This window comes from Salvelinus fontinalis, chromosome 19 (assembly GCF_029448725.1).
Source record: "Salvelinus fontinalis isolate EN_2023a chromosome 19, ASM2944872v1, whole genome shotgun sequence".
NCBI classification, from domain to species: Eukaryota; Metazoa; Chordata; class Actinopteri; order Salmoniformes; family Salmonidae; genus Salvelinus; species Salvelinus fontinalis.
The window spans coordinates 20095797-20114656 of record NC_074683.1 but is presented as its reverse complement, the minus strand read 5'-3'; the positions used below and the strand labels follow the sequence as shown (position 1 = coordinate 20114656).

At 42.2% G+C, this 18860-nt stretch overlaps 1 protein-coding gene across 1 annotated transcript in view; it reads right to left on the bottom strand.

Annotated features, from left to right (window-relative positions):
- LOC129816478 (obscurin-like protein 1) overlaps positions 1–18860 on the bottom strand; it is a 79574-nt gene that overhangs the window by 41152 nt on the left and 19562 nt on the right. The window contains exons 9-17 of the mRNA XM_055871018.1: positions 15416–15691; positions 14106–14381; positions 13204–13479; positions 12663–12938; positions 10856–11131; positions 10331–10603; positions 9898–10173; positions 9420–9695; positions 8951–9226 (exon numbers count right to left, since the gene is read on the bottom strand). Coding sequence (XP_055726993.1) covers positions 8951–9226; positions 9420–9695; positions 9898–10173; positions 10331–10603; positions 10856–11131; positions 12663–12938; positions 13204–13479; positions 14106–14381; positions 15416–15691 — 2481 coding nt within the window. The remainder of the gene's footprint in view (positions 1–8950; positions 9227–9419; positions 9696–9897; positions 10174–10330; positions 10604–10855; positions 11132–12662; positions 12939–13203; positions 13480–14105; positions 14382–15415; positions 15692–18860) is intronic.

Sequence of the window (18860 nt, the reverse complement as noted above, 5' to 3'; positions counted from 1 at the left end):
TTTTTTTTGTCTGATTGCAGAATATGCCAGTGCTTTTTCAGGATTGCTTTCATTTTCTCCAAACACTTGGTGTACTTTGTGCAAAACACTGTTGTGTTGTTTTTCTTCTTTGGTTTAATTTTGAGCAGTTCCTCTCTTGACTTCTGAGATATTTTCACCTTTGCAGCATTAAGAGTTTGTCTTCATAGCCTCTCATTTTGAATTTCTGTAATTTTCTTATTATTGCTGTCAAAATCTGACTGGTGGCCACCGATTCGTTTAAACCTGCATATCTGGCTATATGGTAGACCATTAGGGAAGGGGATGCATACAATTAGCACGTAGCAGGGTATTGCGGTCCGTGGGCTTTGTGTATGAATCTGTATGTAATGCATCAATTATCGTTGATGATCAATAAGTCCAGGTAATTTAGTTTTATCTCATCAATCTGCATGGTGAATTTGAGATATTCAGAGCACTCGTTCACCAGAATTTGTAATTCATTTAGTTCCTGCTGACGTCCTTCCCAGAGCACAAAGACATCATCTATGTATCTCTTCCATAGGATGATTTTAGAAAGTAGGTGGTGTGTCTATGTTTTGTAAATGAGTGCTTCCTCAAATTGTCCCACATTCCGGTTTCACATAGTTGGGGACAAAAGGGGAGCTCATGGCTACACCCCGAATTTAAAGGAACAAGTCTGATTCAAAGATGAACAGTTCTTGTGCTGAAGTTGCTTCCAGAGGCAGTTTGGAACTCTGTAGTGAGTGCTCCAACCGAGGAATGGCAATTTTTACGCGCTGCGCGCTTCAGCACTTGGCGGTGCCGTTCTGTTGTGCTCCTAGACGTTTCCACTTCACAATAACAGTAATTACAGTTGACCAGGGCAAATTTGATTAACTGACTTGTTGGAAAGGTGGCATCCTATAACGGTGCCACGTTGAAAGTCACTTCAGTAAGGCCATTTTACTGCCAATATTTGTTCATGGAGATTGCATGGCTGTGTGCTCAAATAACCGAATCCACTAATTTGAAGGGGTTTCCACATATTTTGGTATATACTGTACATACATACATACATTTGAAGTCGGAAGTATAGATGCACTTAGGTTGTAGTCATTAAAACTCGTTTTTCAACCACTCCACAAATGTCTTGTTAACAAACTATAGTTTTGGCAAGTCGGTTAGCACTTACAAAGTTATCTACTTTGTGCATGACACAAGTAATCTTTCCAACAATTGTTTACAGACAGGTTATATCACTTATAATTCACCATATCACAATTCCAATGGGTCAGAAGTTTACATACACTAAGTTGGCTGTGCCTTTAAACAGCTTGGAAAATTCCAGAAAATGATGTCATGGCTTTAGAAATTTCTGATAGGCTAATTGACACAATTTGAGTCAATTGGAGGTGTACCTGTGGATGTATTTCAAGGCCTACCTTCAAACTCAGTGCTTCTTTGCTTGACATCATGGGAAAATCAAAAGAAACCACCAAGACCGCAGAAAAAAATTGTAGACCTCCACAAGTCTGGTTCATCCTTGGGAGCAATTTCCAAACTCCTGAAGGTACCACGTTCATCTGTACAATCAATAGTACACAACTATAAACACCATGGGACCACACAGCCGTCATAACGCTCAGGAAGGAGATGCGTTCGGTCCCCTGGAGATGAACGTACTTTGGTGCGAAAAGCACAAATCAATCCCAGAACAACAGCAAAGGACCTTGTGAAGATGCTGGAGGAAACAGGTACAAAAGTATCTATATCCACAGTAAATCGAGTCCTATATCAACATAACCTGAAAGGCCGCTCAGCAAGGAAAAAGTCACTGCTCCAAAACCGCCATAAAAAAGCCAGACTATGGTTTGCAACTGCACATGGGGACAAAGATCGTACTTTTTGGAGAAATGTCCTCTGGTCTGAAGAAACAAAAATAGAACTGTTTGGCCATAATGACCATCGTTATGTTTGGAGGAAAAAGGGGGATGCTTGCAAGCCGAAGAACACCATCCCAACCGTGAAGGACGCGGGTGGCTGCATCATGTTGTAGGGGTGCTTTGCTGCAGGAAGGACTGGTGCACTTCCCAAAATAGATGGCATCATGAGGTAGGAAAATTATGTGGATGTATTGAAGCAACATCTCAAGACATCAGTCAGGAAGTTAAAGCTTGGTCGCAAATGGGTCTTCCAACTGGACAATGACCCCAAGCATATTTCCAAAGTTGTGGCAAAATGGCTTAAGGACAACAAAGGCAAGGTAATGGAGTGACCATCACAAAGCCCTGACCTCAACCCTATAGCACATTTGTTGGCAGAACTGAAAAAGTGTGTGCGTGCAAGGAGGCCTACACACTTGACTCAGTTACACCAGCTCTGTCAGGAGGAATGGGCCAAAATTCACCCAACTTATTGTGGGTAGCTTGTGGAAGGCTACCCGAAGCGTTTGACCCAAGTTAATCAATTTAAAGGCAATGCTACCAAATACTAATTGAGTGTATGTAAACTTCTGACCCACTGGGAATGTGATGAAAGAAATAAAAGCTAAAATAAATACATCTCTCTACTATTATTCTGACATTTCACATTCTTAAAATAAATTGGGGATCCTAGCTGACCTAAGACAGGGAATTTTTACTTGGATTAAATGTCAGGAATTGTGAAAAACTGAGTTTAAATGTATTTGGCTAAGGTGTATGTAAACCTCTGACTTCAACTGTATATGGGGGATTAGAAATGATGCAGACAATTACATTGATTGAAGCTACAATCTATCTGTAATATTAAAGCTGATCTACCCCCAAAATAAAAAGATTAAATTAACCTGTTGGGGATGGGGGCGCTGTTTAGACTATTTATGCTAATTGGGTAATTTTTGAAACGGCTTCCCACAAAATCCTTGATCGTACAATATGCATATTATTATTATTATTGGATAGAAAACAGTCTATAGTTTCTATAGGAGTTGAAATTTTGTCTAAGTGGAACAGAGCCCATTCTACAGCAATTTCCCTGACATGGATTCAGATTTCATAAATGTTGGCCACTGTTCTGAAGTCAGTTAAAACGGCACTGATATTGCTATGACTATACGGACACTTCTTACGTCTTCCCCTGGATGCCTTTACGTGATGACGATTCCAATGGGGTCGATTGCGCGTTCACAGGCCCTATAAATCAAAAAACCCTGTAGCTAGCAAGTCTTTCCTTGCTGCGTAACGCGCGTGCTGGACACCGACCCGCTCCTGTTCCAAGCGTTAGTTTAGCCTGTTATATTTCTCCGGTCATCTTTTCACTCGTTATAGGAGTTAAAAACATCATAAGGTAGTTAATTTAAAGCGTTTTATAGCAATTTATATCCGTTTAGTGCGATTTTGGGACATTTATTTTTGCAACGATGTGAATAGTTGGGCACGCTTTTCAGTTCATCCCGAACGCAGTTGGCATTTCTACATGGCAAGAGGACAGCTTTCCACCAAAAGACGATTGCTCCCAAGAAAGGATCCTTTGCCCAAGATACTGATGGAAGAACAGCTCAAGGTAGGACATTTTTATTATGATAAATCGTGTTTCTGTCGAAACATTTTAGTGGCTTAGGATGCCATGTTTTTTGACGTAGCTTCGCTTGGCGCAAACTGTATTGAAAAGTAAGGATAAATTAAAAAATGTTATTCCGCAATTGTATTAAGAATTAAATTGTCTATCAATCCCTGTCCACCTTATATTTTTTAGTCACGTTTATGAGTATTTATGTATAAGAGTAGATCACTGTCTAAGTGGCGCAAGGACTTTTTCTGACCAGCTTGTCTACATTTCACATTGTCTAACCATGATTTTGGTGGCTAAATATAAACATTTGCGATCAAACTCTATATGGAATGTGTAATATGATGTTACAGGAGTGTCATCGGAAGAATTCTGAGAAGGTTAGTGAAAAAATTAATATCTTTTGGCGATGTTGACTTTTATCGCTCACTTTGGCTAGAATCAATGCTGGGCTGCTATGTGCTATGTGCTATGCTAATATAACGATTTATTGTGTTTTCGCTGTAAGACACTTAGAAAATCTCAAATATTGTCTGTATTCACAGGATCTGTGTCTTTCGATTCGTGTATGCTGTGTATTTTTACGAAATGTTTGATGATTAGTAAGTAGGTAAACACGTTGCTCTAAGTAGTTTTTCTATTCCATTTGTGACGGTGGGTGCAATTGTAACCTATGCCATCTACCTGAAATATGCACTTTTTTCTAACAAAACCTATCCCATACCATAAATATGTTATCAGACTGTCATCTAATGAGTTTTTTTGTTGGTTAGGGGCTATAAATATCTTAGTTTAGCCGAATTGGTGATGGCTACTGGTGTTGGTGGACAAATAAAAGATGGTGGATTATGCTAATGTGTTTTTAGGTAATAGATGTACATCTTTACATATTGTGTCTTCCCTGTAAAACATTTTAAAAATCGGACAAGTTGACTGGATTCACAAGATCTGTGTCTTTCATTAGCTGTATTGGACTTTAATGTGTGAAAGTTAAATATTTAAAAAAAATATTTTTTTTGAATTTCGCGGCACTGGTTTTTCAGTGGGGGGGGGGGGGGGTGTGCCGCTAGCGCCACGCTGATCCTAGACAGGTTAAAGAATAAATAACTGGGGATCTCAAACAAAACCGTCAGGAAGTTAATAGGCTTTACAGGGACTGATTCATTAAGCAAATTGCCTAAAAAAACAATTCAAATAAACAGATCGGGGACTTTACTCTTTTAATCCACTATGAGCAGGCAAAGTGCTTTCTCATAGTTAGTAAAAATCATGATGCACACCAGATGATGGCGGTGACACTTGTCGTCCTCTATCTTTTTCACTACAAAACATAGAAATGTGCTGTTTTCACATATGTTGATGTTGGAGCGATGCTGGAGATGATGCATATGAAGTTGACATGCTTTTTTATTTCTCTGTTAACTAACACAAACATGCAATGCTTCATGAAGCCTTCTTATGAAGTAAGTGTAACGAATGTCGTACTCTTCCTCCTCCTCGGACGAGGAGAGGAGAGAGGGATCGGAAGACCAATGTGCAGCGAGGTATGTACATTTACATTACATTTACATTTAAGTCATTTAGCAGACGCTCTTATCCAGAGCGACTTACAAATTGGTGCATTCACCTTATGATATCCAGTGGAACAACCACTTTACAATAGTGCATCTAACTCTTTTAAGGGGGGGGGGTTAGAAAGGATTACTTTATCCTATCCTAGGTATTCCTTAAAGAGGTGGGGTTTCAGGTGTCTCCGAAAGGTGGTGATTGACTCCGCTGACCTGGCGTCGTAAGGGAGTTTGTTCCACCATTGGGGTGCCAGAGCAGCGAACAGTTTTGACTGGGCTGAGCGGGAACTGTACTTCCTCAGAGGTAGGGAGGCGAGCAGGCCAGAGGTGGATGAACGCAGTGCCCTTGTTTGGGTGTAGGGCCTGATCAGAGCCTGAAGGTACGGAGGTGCCGTTCCCCTCACAGCTCCGTAGGCAAGCACCATGGTCTTGTAGCGGATGCGAGCTTCAACTGGAAGCCAGTGGAGAGAGCGGAGGAGCGGGGTGACGTGAGAGAACTTGGGAAAGTTGAACACCAGACGGGCTGCGGCGTTCTGGATGAGTTGTAGGGGTTTAATGGCACAGGCAGGGAGCCCAGCCAACAGCGAGTTGCAGTAATCCAGACGGGAGATGACAAGTGCCTGGATTAGGACCTGCGCCGCTTCCTGCGTGAGGCAGGGTCGTACTCTGCGAATGTTGTAGAGCATGAACCTACAGGAACGGGTCACCGCCTTGATGTTAGTTGAGAACGACAGGGTGTTGTCCAGGATCACGCCAAGGTTCTTAGCACTCTGGGAGGAGGACACAATGGAGTTGTCAACCGTGATGGCGAGATCATGGAACGGGCAGTCCTTCCCCGGGAGGAAGAGCAGCTCCGTCTTGCCGAGGTTCAGCTTGAGGTGGTGATCCGTCATCCACACTGATATGTCTGCCAGACATGCAGAGATGCGATTCACCACCTGGTTATCAGAGGGGGGAAAGGAGAAGATTAATTGTGTGTCGTCTGCATAGCAATGATAGGAGAGACCATGTGAGGATATGACAGAGCCAAGTGACTTGGTGTATAGCGAGAATAGGAGAGGGCCTAGAACAGAGCCCTGGGGGACACCAGTGGTGAGAGCACGTGGTGCGGAGACAGATTCTCGCCACGCCACTTGGTAGGAGCGACCTGTCAGGTAGGACGCAATCCAAGCGTGGGCCGCGCCGGAGATGCCCAGCTCGGAGAGGGTGGAGAGGAGGATCTGATGGCTCACAGTATCAAAGGCAGCCGATAGGTCTAGAAGGATGAGAGCAGAGGAGAGAGAGTTAGCTTTAGCAGTGCGGAGCGCCTCCGTGACACTCCGTGAGAAGAGCAGTCTCAGTTGAATGACTAGTCTTGAAACCTGACTGATTTGGATCAAGAAGGTCATTCTGAGAGAGATAGCAGGAGAGCTGGCCAAGGACGGCACGTTCAAGAGTTTTGGAGAGAAAAGAAAGAAGGAATACTGGTCTGTAGTTGTTGACATCGGAGGGATCGAGTGTAGGTTTTTTCAGAAGGGGTGCAACTCTCGCTCTCTTGAAGACGGAAGGGACGTAGCCAGCGGTCAAGGATGAGTTGATGAGCGAGGTGAGGTAAGGGAGAAGGTCTCCGGAAATGGTCTGGAGAAGAGAGGAGGGGATAGGGTCAAGCGGGCAGGTTGTTGGGCGGCCGGCCGTCACAAGACGCGAGATTTCATCTGGAGAGAGAGGGGAGAAAGAGGTCAAAGCACAGGGTAGGGCAGTGTGAGCAGAACCAGCGGTGTCGTTTGACTTAGCAAACGAGGATCGGATGTCGTCGACCTTCTTTTCAAAATGGTTGACGAAGTCATCAGCAGAGAGGGAGGAGGGGGGAGGAGGGGGAGGAGGATTCAGGAGGGAGGAGAAGGTGGCAAAGAGCTTCCTAGGGTTAGAGGCAGATGCTTGGAATTTAGAGTGGTAGAAATTGGCTTTAGCAGCAGAGACAGAAGAGGAGAATGTAGAGAGGAGGGAGTGAAAGGATGCCAGGTCCGCAGGGAGGCGAGTTTTCCTCCATTTCCGCTCGGCTGCCCGGAGCCCTGTTCTGTGAGCTCGCAATGAGTCGTCGAGCCACGGAGCAGGAGGGGAGGACCGAGCCGGCCTGGAGGATAGGGGACATAGAGAGTCAAAGGATGCAGAAAGGGAGGAGAGGAGGGTTGAGGAGGCAGAATCAGGAGATAGGTTGGAGAAGGTTTGAGCAGAGGGAAGAGATGATAGGATGGAAGAGGAGAGAGTAGCGGGGGAGAGAGAGCGAAGGTTGGGACGGCGCGAAACCATCCGAGTAGGGGCAGTGTGGGAAGTGTTGGATGAGAGCGAGAGGGAAAAGGATACAAGGTAGTGGTCGGAGACTTGGAGGGGAGTTGCAATGAGATTAGTGGAAGAACAGCATCTAGTAAAGATGAGGTCAAGCGTATTGCCTGCCTTGTGAGTAGGGGGGGAAGGTGAGAGGGTGAGGTCAAAAGAGGAGAGGAGTGGAAAGAAGGAGGCAGAGAGGAATGAGTCAAAGGTAGACGTGGGGAGGTTAAAGTCACCCAGAACTGTGAGAGGTGAGCCAGCCTCAGGAAAGGAACTTATCAGGGCGTCAAGCTCATTGATGAACTCTCCAAGGGATCCTGGAGGGCGATAAATGATAAGGATGTTAAGCTTGAAAGGGCTGGTAACTGTGACAGCATGGAATTCAAAGGAGGCGATAGACAGATGGGTCAGGGGAGAAAGAGAGAATGTCCACTTGGGAGAGATGAGGATCCCAGTGCCACCACCCCGCTGACCAGAAGCTCTCGGGGTGTGCGAGAACACGTGGGCAGACGAGGAGAGAGCAGTAGGAGTAGCAGTGTTATCAGTGGTAATCCATGTTTCCGTCAGTGCCAAGAAGTCGAGGGACTGGAGGGAAGCATAGGCTGAGATGAACTCTGCCTTGTTGGCCGCAGATCGGCAGTTCCAGAGGCTGCCTGAGACCTGGAACTCCACGTGGGTCGTGCGCGCTGGGACCACCAGGTTAGAGTAGCAGTGGCCACGCGGTGTGAAGCGTTTGTATGGTCTGTGCAGAGAGGAGAGAACAGGGATAGACAGACACATAGTTGACAGGCTACAGAAGAGGCTACGCTAATGCAAAGGAGATTGGAATGACAAATGGACTACACGTCTCGAATGTTCAGAAAGTTAAGCTTACGTTGCAAAAAATCTTATTGACTAAAATGATATAGTACTGCTGGCTGGTGAAATAGGCTAGCTAGCAGTGGCTGCGTTGTTGACTTTGTTTGAAAGTGTAGCTGGCTAGGTAACCTCTAACTGGCTAGGTAACCTCGACAATTACTCTAGACTACACAATTATCTTGGATACAAAGACGGCTATGTAGCCAGCTAAGATGTAGACATAATGAATTTATTAGACACGAACTATACTTGAAATATTACAAAATAACAAACAACGTAGACTGACCTGAACATGCAAACTACATATAACGAAGCACGCAATGAACAGGAAAAACGAACGAGACGAGACGAGACAGTACCGTGTGGTGCAATAAACACAGACACAGCGACAATCACCCACAAACAAACAGTGAGAACAACCTACCTTAATATGACTCTCAATCAGAGGAAACGCCAAACACCTGCCTCTAATTGAGAGCCATACCAGGCAACCCATAAACCCAACATAGAAACACAACACATAGAAATGCCCACCCAGCTCACGTCCTGACCAACAAAACAAAGGATTAACACAATAACTAGGGTCAGAACGTGACAGTAAGGACTATATACACACTTCAGAAATGATTTAGAATGTGACGTGACATAAACAAGACAGCATGGACCTAGGAAACAAAAATGTGTACCTTTCACGATGATACCGAACACCATCTTATCATCCCCGGCATCACAGGTGTACTCTCCAGAGTCGTCGATCTCAGCATTTAAAACCACCAGTGAACGGAAAACACCCTGCTCCTCACGACAGCAGCGCTCATTGTCATCGATTTTTTTGTTGTCTTTGTACCAGACGACCATGCAGTTGGCTCTTGAAAGCTCACACCCTAAGACAATGTCATCTGAGGCGAAGAACTGCTTTTGAGTATTCACATCGTTTTTGCCCAGGATCTTTACAGGTGTCTCTGAGAATGAAAACAGCGAGAAAGCAAGTGAAAGGTACTTTAATGGGCATCTGAATGAAGTAACATCAAGTGAAAGGTATTCTAATGGACATCTGTACAAGATTAACATGAACAGTGACAAAGCAAGTGAAAGGTACAGTAACAGGCAGTTGTATGGACTAACATGAAGATGTGATTCAATTTCCATATCTACCTTTGATCTTGACCTGGAAGTCCATCACATCATCCTTGGCGTCACAGACATATTGCCCAGCGTCCTCCAATGTCATGGAGTGGATGGTTAATTGCCGCATGACGCCATCCTCAATAACGGAGACATTGCTGCTCTCTTCCATTTCCTCCCCATTCTTCTTCCAGCTTACCGCGGCATTTGATCTGGATACCTCACAGTCAAGAACCAAAGAATCTCCAACAAACATCTCGACCCGACTTGCCATCTTTCTTGGGCGTACGAAACGGACAGGAGGATCTGTGCATAAAAAAGAATCACTTCAAAATTAAGCATCTCTTCAGCAGTAAAGGGGTTTCTTCTTGTGACATATTATGCACTCTGCATTAGCAACAGATCACTAAGGCACCATTAATCATTCAACACTCATAAGTCATCTGTCTGTTTCTACTTTGGATATCAAGTGCCCTTGAAAAAAGTATCTGATAGTAGACATCTGTACCTGCAATGTTGACAAAGAATGTCATGTTGTCATCAGCCGTATCGCACACATATTCGGCTGAATCTTTGACTGTGGTCTCGGGTATAATGAGTCTCCTGTAGACCCCATCCACCTCCAAAATGAGGTTGTCATTTTCCTCCACCTCAAGCCCGTCCCTATACCAGCGCACCACAGCATTGGGCCTTGAGATCTCACAGCTCAACACCATCCTCTCAGATGTTTGCTGGCAGAGCTCCATTTGCGACTGGCTCGGAGATATAATTTGTACTGGAGGCTCTAGAAAAAGACAGCACCGACAATGCAGCAAGACATGCCGTATGACCAAAACACTTGTTGTTTGAGTAAATAGTGATCTCGTGTGACAGAGAGAGCCAGTTGCTACAGCATGCATTGTGAACCTGCATGAAAACAAGATCTTGATTGCTCCCCTTACCTGTTATGCTGAGATGAAAGAATATTGAATCATCAGCCGTGTCACAGACGTATTCGCCAGAGTCTTCAACTCCACCGCAAAGAATCTTCAGTCGCCTGTAAGGGCCCTCAATCTTAAGTTTAATGTTTTCGCTTTCTTGCAACTTTTGCCCATCCTTGAACCAGTTTACGACACCATTTAGACGTGAGAGTTCACAGCTGAGAATGATCTCCTCCGGCACATGCCGATCAAGGTGGACATCTTCTTTAGGGTATACAATCATCACTGGTGGCTCTGTAGATGACACGGAGTTACGGGAGTGAGAACATCACAGGGAGCATGACATCTCAGTATCACAAGTCATGGCATAGTTTTCAAAGTGCAATTCACAATTGCCAAAATGCTTGTTTTACGGTTAGTCACATAACTTATGAATGCAGTTTGCCACTAGATTACGAATCATTCACAAAAATTCTATTCTGTAGGCTTGATTTGATGTTGTACTTCATTCAAAGTAAGAAGGAAATGTCCTTGCTAAGTCATTACCTCGTATGTGAACCTTGAACATTAAAGCTCTGTCTCCGGCACGGCATGTGTATGTCCCAGAGTCTGACAGCTGAACTGACTGGATGGTCAGCATCCTAACAGTGCAATCTGCTTGTACAGCAACGTTGTCACTAGACTGAGTTTCAACCCCATCTTTGTACCACTGGACAATAGCGTCAGCCCTGGAAACCTCACAGGACATAACAAGACGATCTTGTTCCACAACACTTTTGAAGAGGTCTTCCTCAGGGACATCGACAAACGTCACCGGAGGTGCTGCGGAAAACAATATAAATGGTTCAGTGGAGTGAAATAACAAGGGAAGTCTTGTTAGATGTAAAAGGCCTGCTTTGTGCAGGTTAAACATGCATTGACTTCAGGCACTGACGATGATGCATTGACTTCAAGCATTGCCAAGGATTGCCTGGATAGTTCTAGAGACGTCTGCGTCCACTGTTGAAGCAAAGATAAACGGTTAATAAAAGCTGTGCAAGGATGTACTGTAGTGCAATTAAGTCATTGGGGAAATGACAGATCACGGTACATGCATTTTTTCTCCTCCGATGGCTTCTTCAGGTGTTAGCCTTTAATGAAAAGTATCAAAATATCTCATGAATGGCAACAAGAGATGACAAAAGGGAAAAAACTATTATGATGACCATAGCTCAGTTTAAGAACACAAATGGCTCCTACGTTATGTGTTTATAAGGGTAGATGCATAAGTAGCTCCTAAAAGCAAAACTCAATGAACATGTCCAATATCCAAAGATTGCGTGCTCTGAAAAGGATTTTGTTTATCTGCAACATGAAGTTATTAGTCACGCCGAACTTGACATTAACGGAAAAGCTTTACATGTCACCTTTCACATCCACATAGAATTCGCTGATATCATCTGCTGTTTTACAACTGTACACCCCAGAGCTTGAAAATGTGGCTGATTGGATAACCAGGGTCCTCATGGTGCCCTCTGATTGGATGTGTATTCCATATTGTGGGAGGAGCTTTATTCCATCCTTGTACCAGCAGATCTGTCCACTGGGGTCTGAGAGCTCACATTGCAGTACAATAGGACAGCCTGCTTCAATGGACGTGTTCCTCTCAACCTCTGGGGCAGCTGAGAACCTCACTGGTGGAGCTATAGGTGCTTTAATTCATTTAAAGAAATATGTTCAATGGAGGTATCATTCTAACATGAACATGTACATACAAAAGCAATTTGATTAAGTTCATCTGAAGATGTATGATATTATGTGGCTACCGTCCTGGCTACTTCTTAAGGGTTGTCTAGATACTAAAAAGAGGGCACAATTGATTCATTGTTGTGTCTAGAGTCACCAGAGTTGATGTTATTGCTTTAACAAATTTCTATTTTGTAAATATCATGAGATGATTTGAAGGATATTTCACTCATCACAGGAGGTTAGACATTTGAATGCTGAAGCTATTAGTTGCACTGCTTTGAGCATAGCTGTCCAATTTGTACCTGAAAAGGTATTGCTTTTCCGAGAGTATTTAGGGGTAAATCTCACATATCCTTTGAATTAAATTCATTAATTTAATTCCATGCAATCAAAATCAGCATTTCTCTTAATCGAATCTGCTAGTAGAAATACTATCAAGCATCTACTTTTCTACTGTGTATATCACATAACTAACTCTTCCAAAGGATGCTTAGGCCTACTAATGACTGATGGAATGTAAAAGAAGATATGATGTCCAATACAAACCGACAGCTTGCACGCATTATGAAGCATTGATCAACATATTAGTTAGTGATTTTGACCAAACTCAAAATTCTTAGATCACCTGCAACATCCACCTTGAATGCTATGCAGTCATCTAAAGCCTCACAGCTGTACACCCCAGAGTGACTGAGCTCCGCTGATTGGAGGATCACAGCCCTCAAAGCGCCCTCTGATTGGATGTCGACTCCATTCTCTGGGAGGAGCTTTGTTCCATCCTTGTACCAGAACACCTGGGCAGTTGGATCTGAGAGCTCACATTGCAGTACAATGGGGCAGCCTGCTTCAATGAACTTGTTCCTCACAACTTCTGGAAGTGCTGAAAACCTCACGGGAAGAGCTATGGGGTTTTCAAGGCATTTAGGAAAAATATTTAACAAAACACGAAATGCACCTGTTTCAAAGTGCTGATTCTTGTTCTATGTTATATTAAAAAGCTATTCCTACCTCTAAAACCTACTGTAGATCCCAATTTTTCAGGGATACACTCATTATTACAAAGATGTATACCTTAACACTACTATTAGTTACAATACAACAACGGAATGAAATGTGCTGCACCCCTAAAAAGCTGTTAAAAAGGGAGACATAAAGAGGAAAATCACCTTGAACATCCACCTTGAATGTCATGGCATCGTCAGCAAGACTACAGCAGTAGAGCCCCGAGTCAGAGAGCTCCGCAGAGTGAATGACTAGTCTCTTCACATTGGCTTCACTTTGGATATCGAGGCCAGTTTTGGGAAATAGTTTCATTTCATCTTTAGACCAGCAGACCTGGGCTAGAGGATCTGAGAGCTCACACTGCAGTACAATGGGAGTGCCAATTTCTACGGACTTGTTCCTCTCCATTGGTGAAAGTGGCATGATCTTCTGTGATGGAGCTAAAGGGTATGAATATGTGTGGGGAGAAAATGGTATGGCTTTGAAGTTGTGTTGAAAGACAGTTGTATTAAGTCTTGTGCACACCGGTTGCGTCAAACTGCATGTGTTCTGGCGGAAGTCCATTTACTTCAATGGAAGGCAATCCGCAACTGCTCCGACTCATCTGCTGGACTAGGTTGCGGTGCATAGCTCTGTGTGCCATGTGTCGCGCACAGAGGATTTTACCAACATGCTTTGCGGTGCGGTATCCGACACGTAAGTAGATAAACCATCAAAAAAGTTGCGAATGTGTAGCGTGATTCTTTTTGTTATGTTGTGGCGCATGGACTGAGAAGACTACGTAAAACGTACTGTGCGGCAGTGTAATGATGCAACCTGTGTGCACGTGACGTTAGGCTACTTCATTGATTTAAAAACACATATTGATCTAGTGCTAAAGTTCAGGTAGTTGTGGAAGGAAAGTAGTAGTTAATGTCCTCCCAGACCATCAAATATAAGCACACATTAGATACTTTAAGAGTTAAGGAAAATATTGCAAAAAAAAAGGACTGTGGCTACACCAATGAGAATATAAGCATAAACTCCTATTATGTGTTGTGTAGCTAAAAAATTAGCTGCAAATCACCTTTGATCTCCACTTTAAATGTGATGGTATCACCTGCTGTTGAGCACTCATATGTTCCACCGTGTGATATTTCAGCGGATTGGATGAGTAGTGTCCTTTTGATGCCATCGGACTGGATTTCCATTCCACTTTGAGATAGGAGCTTTGTTCCATCCTTGTACCAGTACACCTCGGCAGTTGGATCTGAGAGCTCACATTGCAGTATAATGGGGCAGCCATCTTCAATGAACTTGTTCCTTTCAGCTTCTGGAAGTGCTGAGAACCTCACAGGTGGAGCTATGGGTGTCAATGATCATAAAGGGGATCACAATGTTAATTTTCTGACATGTTTTTAAATGATTCAAAGATTTTCAAGATATGCAATACATGCATTTCATTATGAGTGAAGAAACTGCAAACCCGCCAAACTGATTAAGACCTGGCTCAAATGACAGAAAACCATTCAAACGAGATGCCAGACACAGTTGACAAAGATAAGACACAAAGCAGGAAGGAACAAACAAGAACTGAAGAGCAGAGAGTGCAAGAGTCAAGGATGGTGCAATCTCAAAGCCGCTAAAGGTTTACAGAGAATAACATGAAGGACACGAGACAGGCAAGTGAGGCAACAAATGACAAAGAGGTGTCTTCATAAGAATGAAGGAGGACAAAAGATGAAGGTAATTGTTTAAATAAAAGATGAGTCAAGATGTAGTAAGTAGTCACCAGGGCATAATTCACATATATATCAATGGATACTTATAGAATGGTTTGGCATTTGCAATATCCCCCTTACACCCAATTGTAAGTTATGAACCAGTACACTAATCTCAATAGCCAAATAGGTATAAACAAATTCTCCTCAAATGTTGTCCATTGGGTCGTCACTACCGTATTTATATCTGCATATTCGGTCACCATATTACTTGAACATTTTGTCATCTTAGTAATGGTTTAGTTTTCATGTGATTGTTTAGCCTTTATAGAAGACTATCCACTAATTGTGTGGCTGAAGTAAGTACCCCATCATCAAGGCTATCTGTAACGTGATTAAGTTTGGCTTCGGCCAGTTAGGGCAGTATACAGACTAGAGATCTGTGCACTTAACTTTCACGTTAATTATGAATTGTGAGTTATGCGTGCAGATCTCAGGTGTGAGTATCTACTGTATCAGCTCAACAAACAATAGGAACAAACAATGGAAACGGACAAGTGATATCTTTTCTGTTAGATACTCTGCCAAGCAACACCAAACACCACCAGCCATCGGTTAGTTACCACTGCAGAACTTGATTGGTTGATTTCTAATTCATAGATAGTTTTAACATCACCTTTTACTTCCACAGTGAATTGGAGGCCATCCTCCATTGTCTCGCAACGGTATACTCCAGAGTGAGACAGCTCTGCTGATTGGATAACTAGAGTTCTCATAGTTCCATCTGATTGGATGTCTACTCCACTTTGGGTTAGGAGCTTTGTTCCATCCTTGTACCAGTACACCTTGGTGGTAGGATCTGAGAGCTCGCATTGCAGTACAATGGGGTTGCCTGATTTTATGTACTTTTTCTTGTCTGCTTCAGAAATTTCTGAAAACTTCGGAGTTGGAGCTACAGGGTTTAATATGAAGAACATTTGGGTTATTGAACAGATAATGTAGGCTTATCACCTGAAATCATCTGCAACATTCTATACTGAATATTCATTGACTTGTTTCATATATCGAGAAATCTGAAGGAAAAACTGAAATGTGTGATATAACGCCTACAAAACACTGTCACAAGCATGACAGACCTAATACCTGTTGTAACATTCCACCACCAATTATATCTGATTTAAAGCAGGGTTGGGCTCAATTCAGAATGCATTATTTTAACCATCAAGTTGACCCTGAGGACTTCAAAAATAAGCCAAACAAATGATATTGTTGGTGGAAAAATAATTGGTTATTCTTAGCACAAAAGGTTAAAAGAGTATTTGAACATTGTTTCTCGAGAAAAGTTATATATTCTTTGGCATCAGGGAGTGGGACCTGTCAGATTCAATAAAACTAAGGTTGTATGACTGAGTGGAATTGATTTGAATTGCACCAGAGAGGAAAAGAGTAAAAAGAGAGAGGGTTTAATCGACCTAAAACCTGTCCACATGAAGCAGATCATTAATTATTAAGGAAATTAGTAGTTTTTGTATGGCAGAGTCAAGTAAAAACAAATTTTTATTTTGATATGTAAGGCTTATTTGATATGCAATAGAAGTTTCGTACTGATTAGGTTGTTACGAGTGTACTGATATAAGTGGGATGCACATGACATCAACATGTCAACACCCCTTATTGAAAATGTAAAAAATATTCAAATAACGAGATGTATTCACCAATCCAAAGAGAGGACAGGAGTTTGACAGCCCGCCGTTCCACTCTGAGGAAAACGACATAGGCATCTCGTCATTATATCCAGTATCTCCGATTGCACCGAATTACATTTTACATTCCTGTCACTCAAACTCAAATTCTACATCCAGTAAGGTGTACAATTCAATTAGAATTTCAACTCATGAGTTGTATAGTAGTCAATTCCAAAATATTAAATTGAGTAAAACCCTGATAGGGAGAGAAGAAACCTCAAAATAAGTTATTTGGGGAGGGGGGGGGGAAATGAAGGGAATGGGGGGGATGACCAATGAAACTGAATTGAATGAATTCACAATGATTAGCAAAAATTCAGTCAATGATCCTCAATGATCCAGATTTCATGGGACGCCATTATTAAAAATAATGCAACTGCATTCACATGTTGGCTGAATAAGTCACAATTAACTTCACTAGGGTAGGGGGCAGCATTCGGAATTTTGGATGAAAAGCGTGCCCATAGTAAACTGCATGCTACTCAGGCCCAGAAGCTAGGATATGCATACAATTGGTAGATTTGGATAGAAAACACTCTAAGGTTTCCAAAACTGTTAACATAATGTCTGTGAGTAAAACAGAACTGATATGACAGTCGAAAACCTGAAGAAAATCCATCCAGGAAGTACTATTATTTTGAAAGGCTGTTTTTCCATTGAAAGCTTTTGTCCGGTTGAAATATTATTGATTATTTATGACAAAAACTACCTGGTGATTGATTTTAAACATCGTTTGACATGTTCCTACGAACTTTTATTGTACTTTTTAGATTTTTCATCTGTCTGTTGTGACCGCGCTTTGTTCCAATGGAATGCTGAACGCACCAACAAAACTAAGGTTTTTGGACATAAAGAGGGACATTATCGAACAAAACAAACATTTATTGTGTAACATAGAGACTTCGGAGTGCAACCATATGAAGGTCTTCAAAGGTAAGTGATACATTTTATCGCAATTTCTGACTTTTGTTACTCCTCTTCTTGACTGCTAACTGTTTGTAATGATTTGTCTGCTGGGCGCTGTTCTCGGATAATCGCATTGTTTGCTTTCGCCGTAAAGCCTTTTTGAAACCTGACACAGTGGTTGGATTAACAAAAAGTTTATCTTTGAGCTGATGTATAACATTTGTATCTTTTATGTATGTTTATTATGAGAATGTCTGTTTTGTTGAGTTTCACGCTCTGCAATTTCATCGGATGTTGTTTGAGACAGTGGATTATTGACCAAAACGAGCTAACAAAACTGAGGTTTTTGGATATAAACATGGACTTTATCAAACAAAACGAACATTTATTGAGAAAATGGGAGTCTCTTGAGTGCAAACATATGAAGATCATCAAAGGTAAGGGATTAATTTGATCCCTATTTCTGACTTGTGTAACTCCTTTACTTGGCTTGTTACTGTTTATAATGTCTGCAGGGCACTGTTCTCAGATCTGTTTTTGAATTTGGCGCTCTGCAATTTCACTGGATGGTGGCCAGGTGGCGTCCCACACCCCATAGTGAGGTTAACTTCTTGTCAATATGGGGGCGCTGTTTTCACTTTGTAAAAATTTGTTCCCAAATTAAACTGCCTCATACTCAATTCTTGCTCGTACAATATGCATATTATTATTACTATTGGATAGAAAACACTCTCTAGTTTCTAAAACCGTTTGAATTATATCTGTGAGTAAAACAGAACTCAAGTTGGAGAAAACTTCCTGTCAGGAAGTGAGAAATCTGAAATCGCAGATCTGAGGCCATATAAGGGCTCTTGGAACCGGGGGTGCACTCTTTTCAACGTTCGCCATGACTCGAGACAGACCTCAGGATGGCATTCTGGAAAGCTCTCGTTATAGGCCTTAGATATATCCGGCTCTGATTTTATTCGATATAGGTGTTAAAAACATAATGTAGTTATTTTAAACCGAGTTATATCAGTTTATATCAGTATATTGCGATTTTCAGAATTTTCTTAGTGCTGCGTTATAGTGAGTTGGACACGTCTTCGTCACATGGCTAATGTTTACTGCTAATTCCAAAGTTGAAGGCGACAATCTACAACCGAGAAACGATTCTTCTGTACAAAGGACAACTTGCCCAAGATTCTGATGGAAGCTCATCAAAAGTAAGAACTATTTATGATGTTAATTCGTTGTTCTGTTGAAAAATGTAAAACTACTATTCCGCCATTAATTTCGGTGCGTTCTCGCTTTAACGCACGCTGTATGTCGTAGTAACGTTAATTTACAAAATCTAACACAGCGGTTGCATTAAGAACTAATGTATCTTTCATTTGCTGTCCAACCTGTATTTTTTAGTCAAGTTAAAGAAAATGTCAGAATTGGAGAAGTTGTTAACACTTTTTCAGACCAGGTAGCGACTACTCTTAT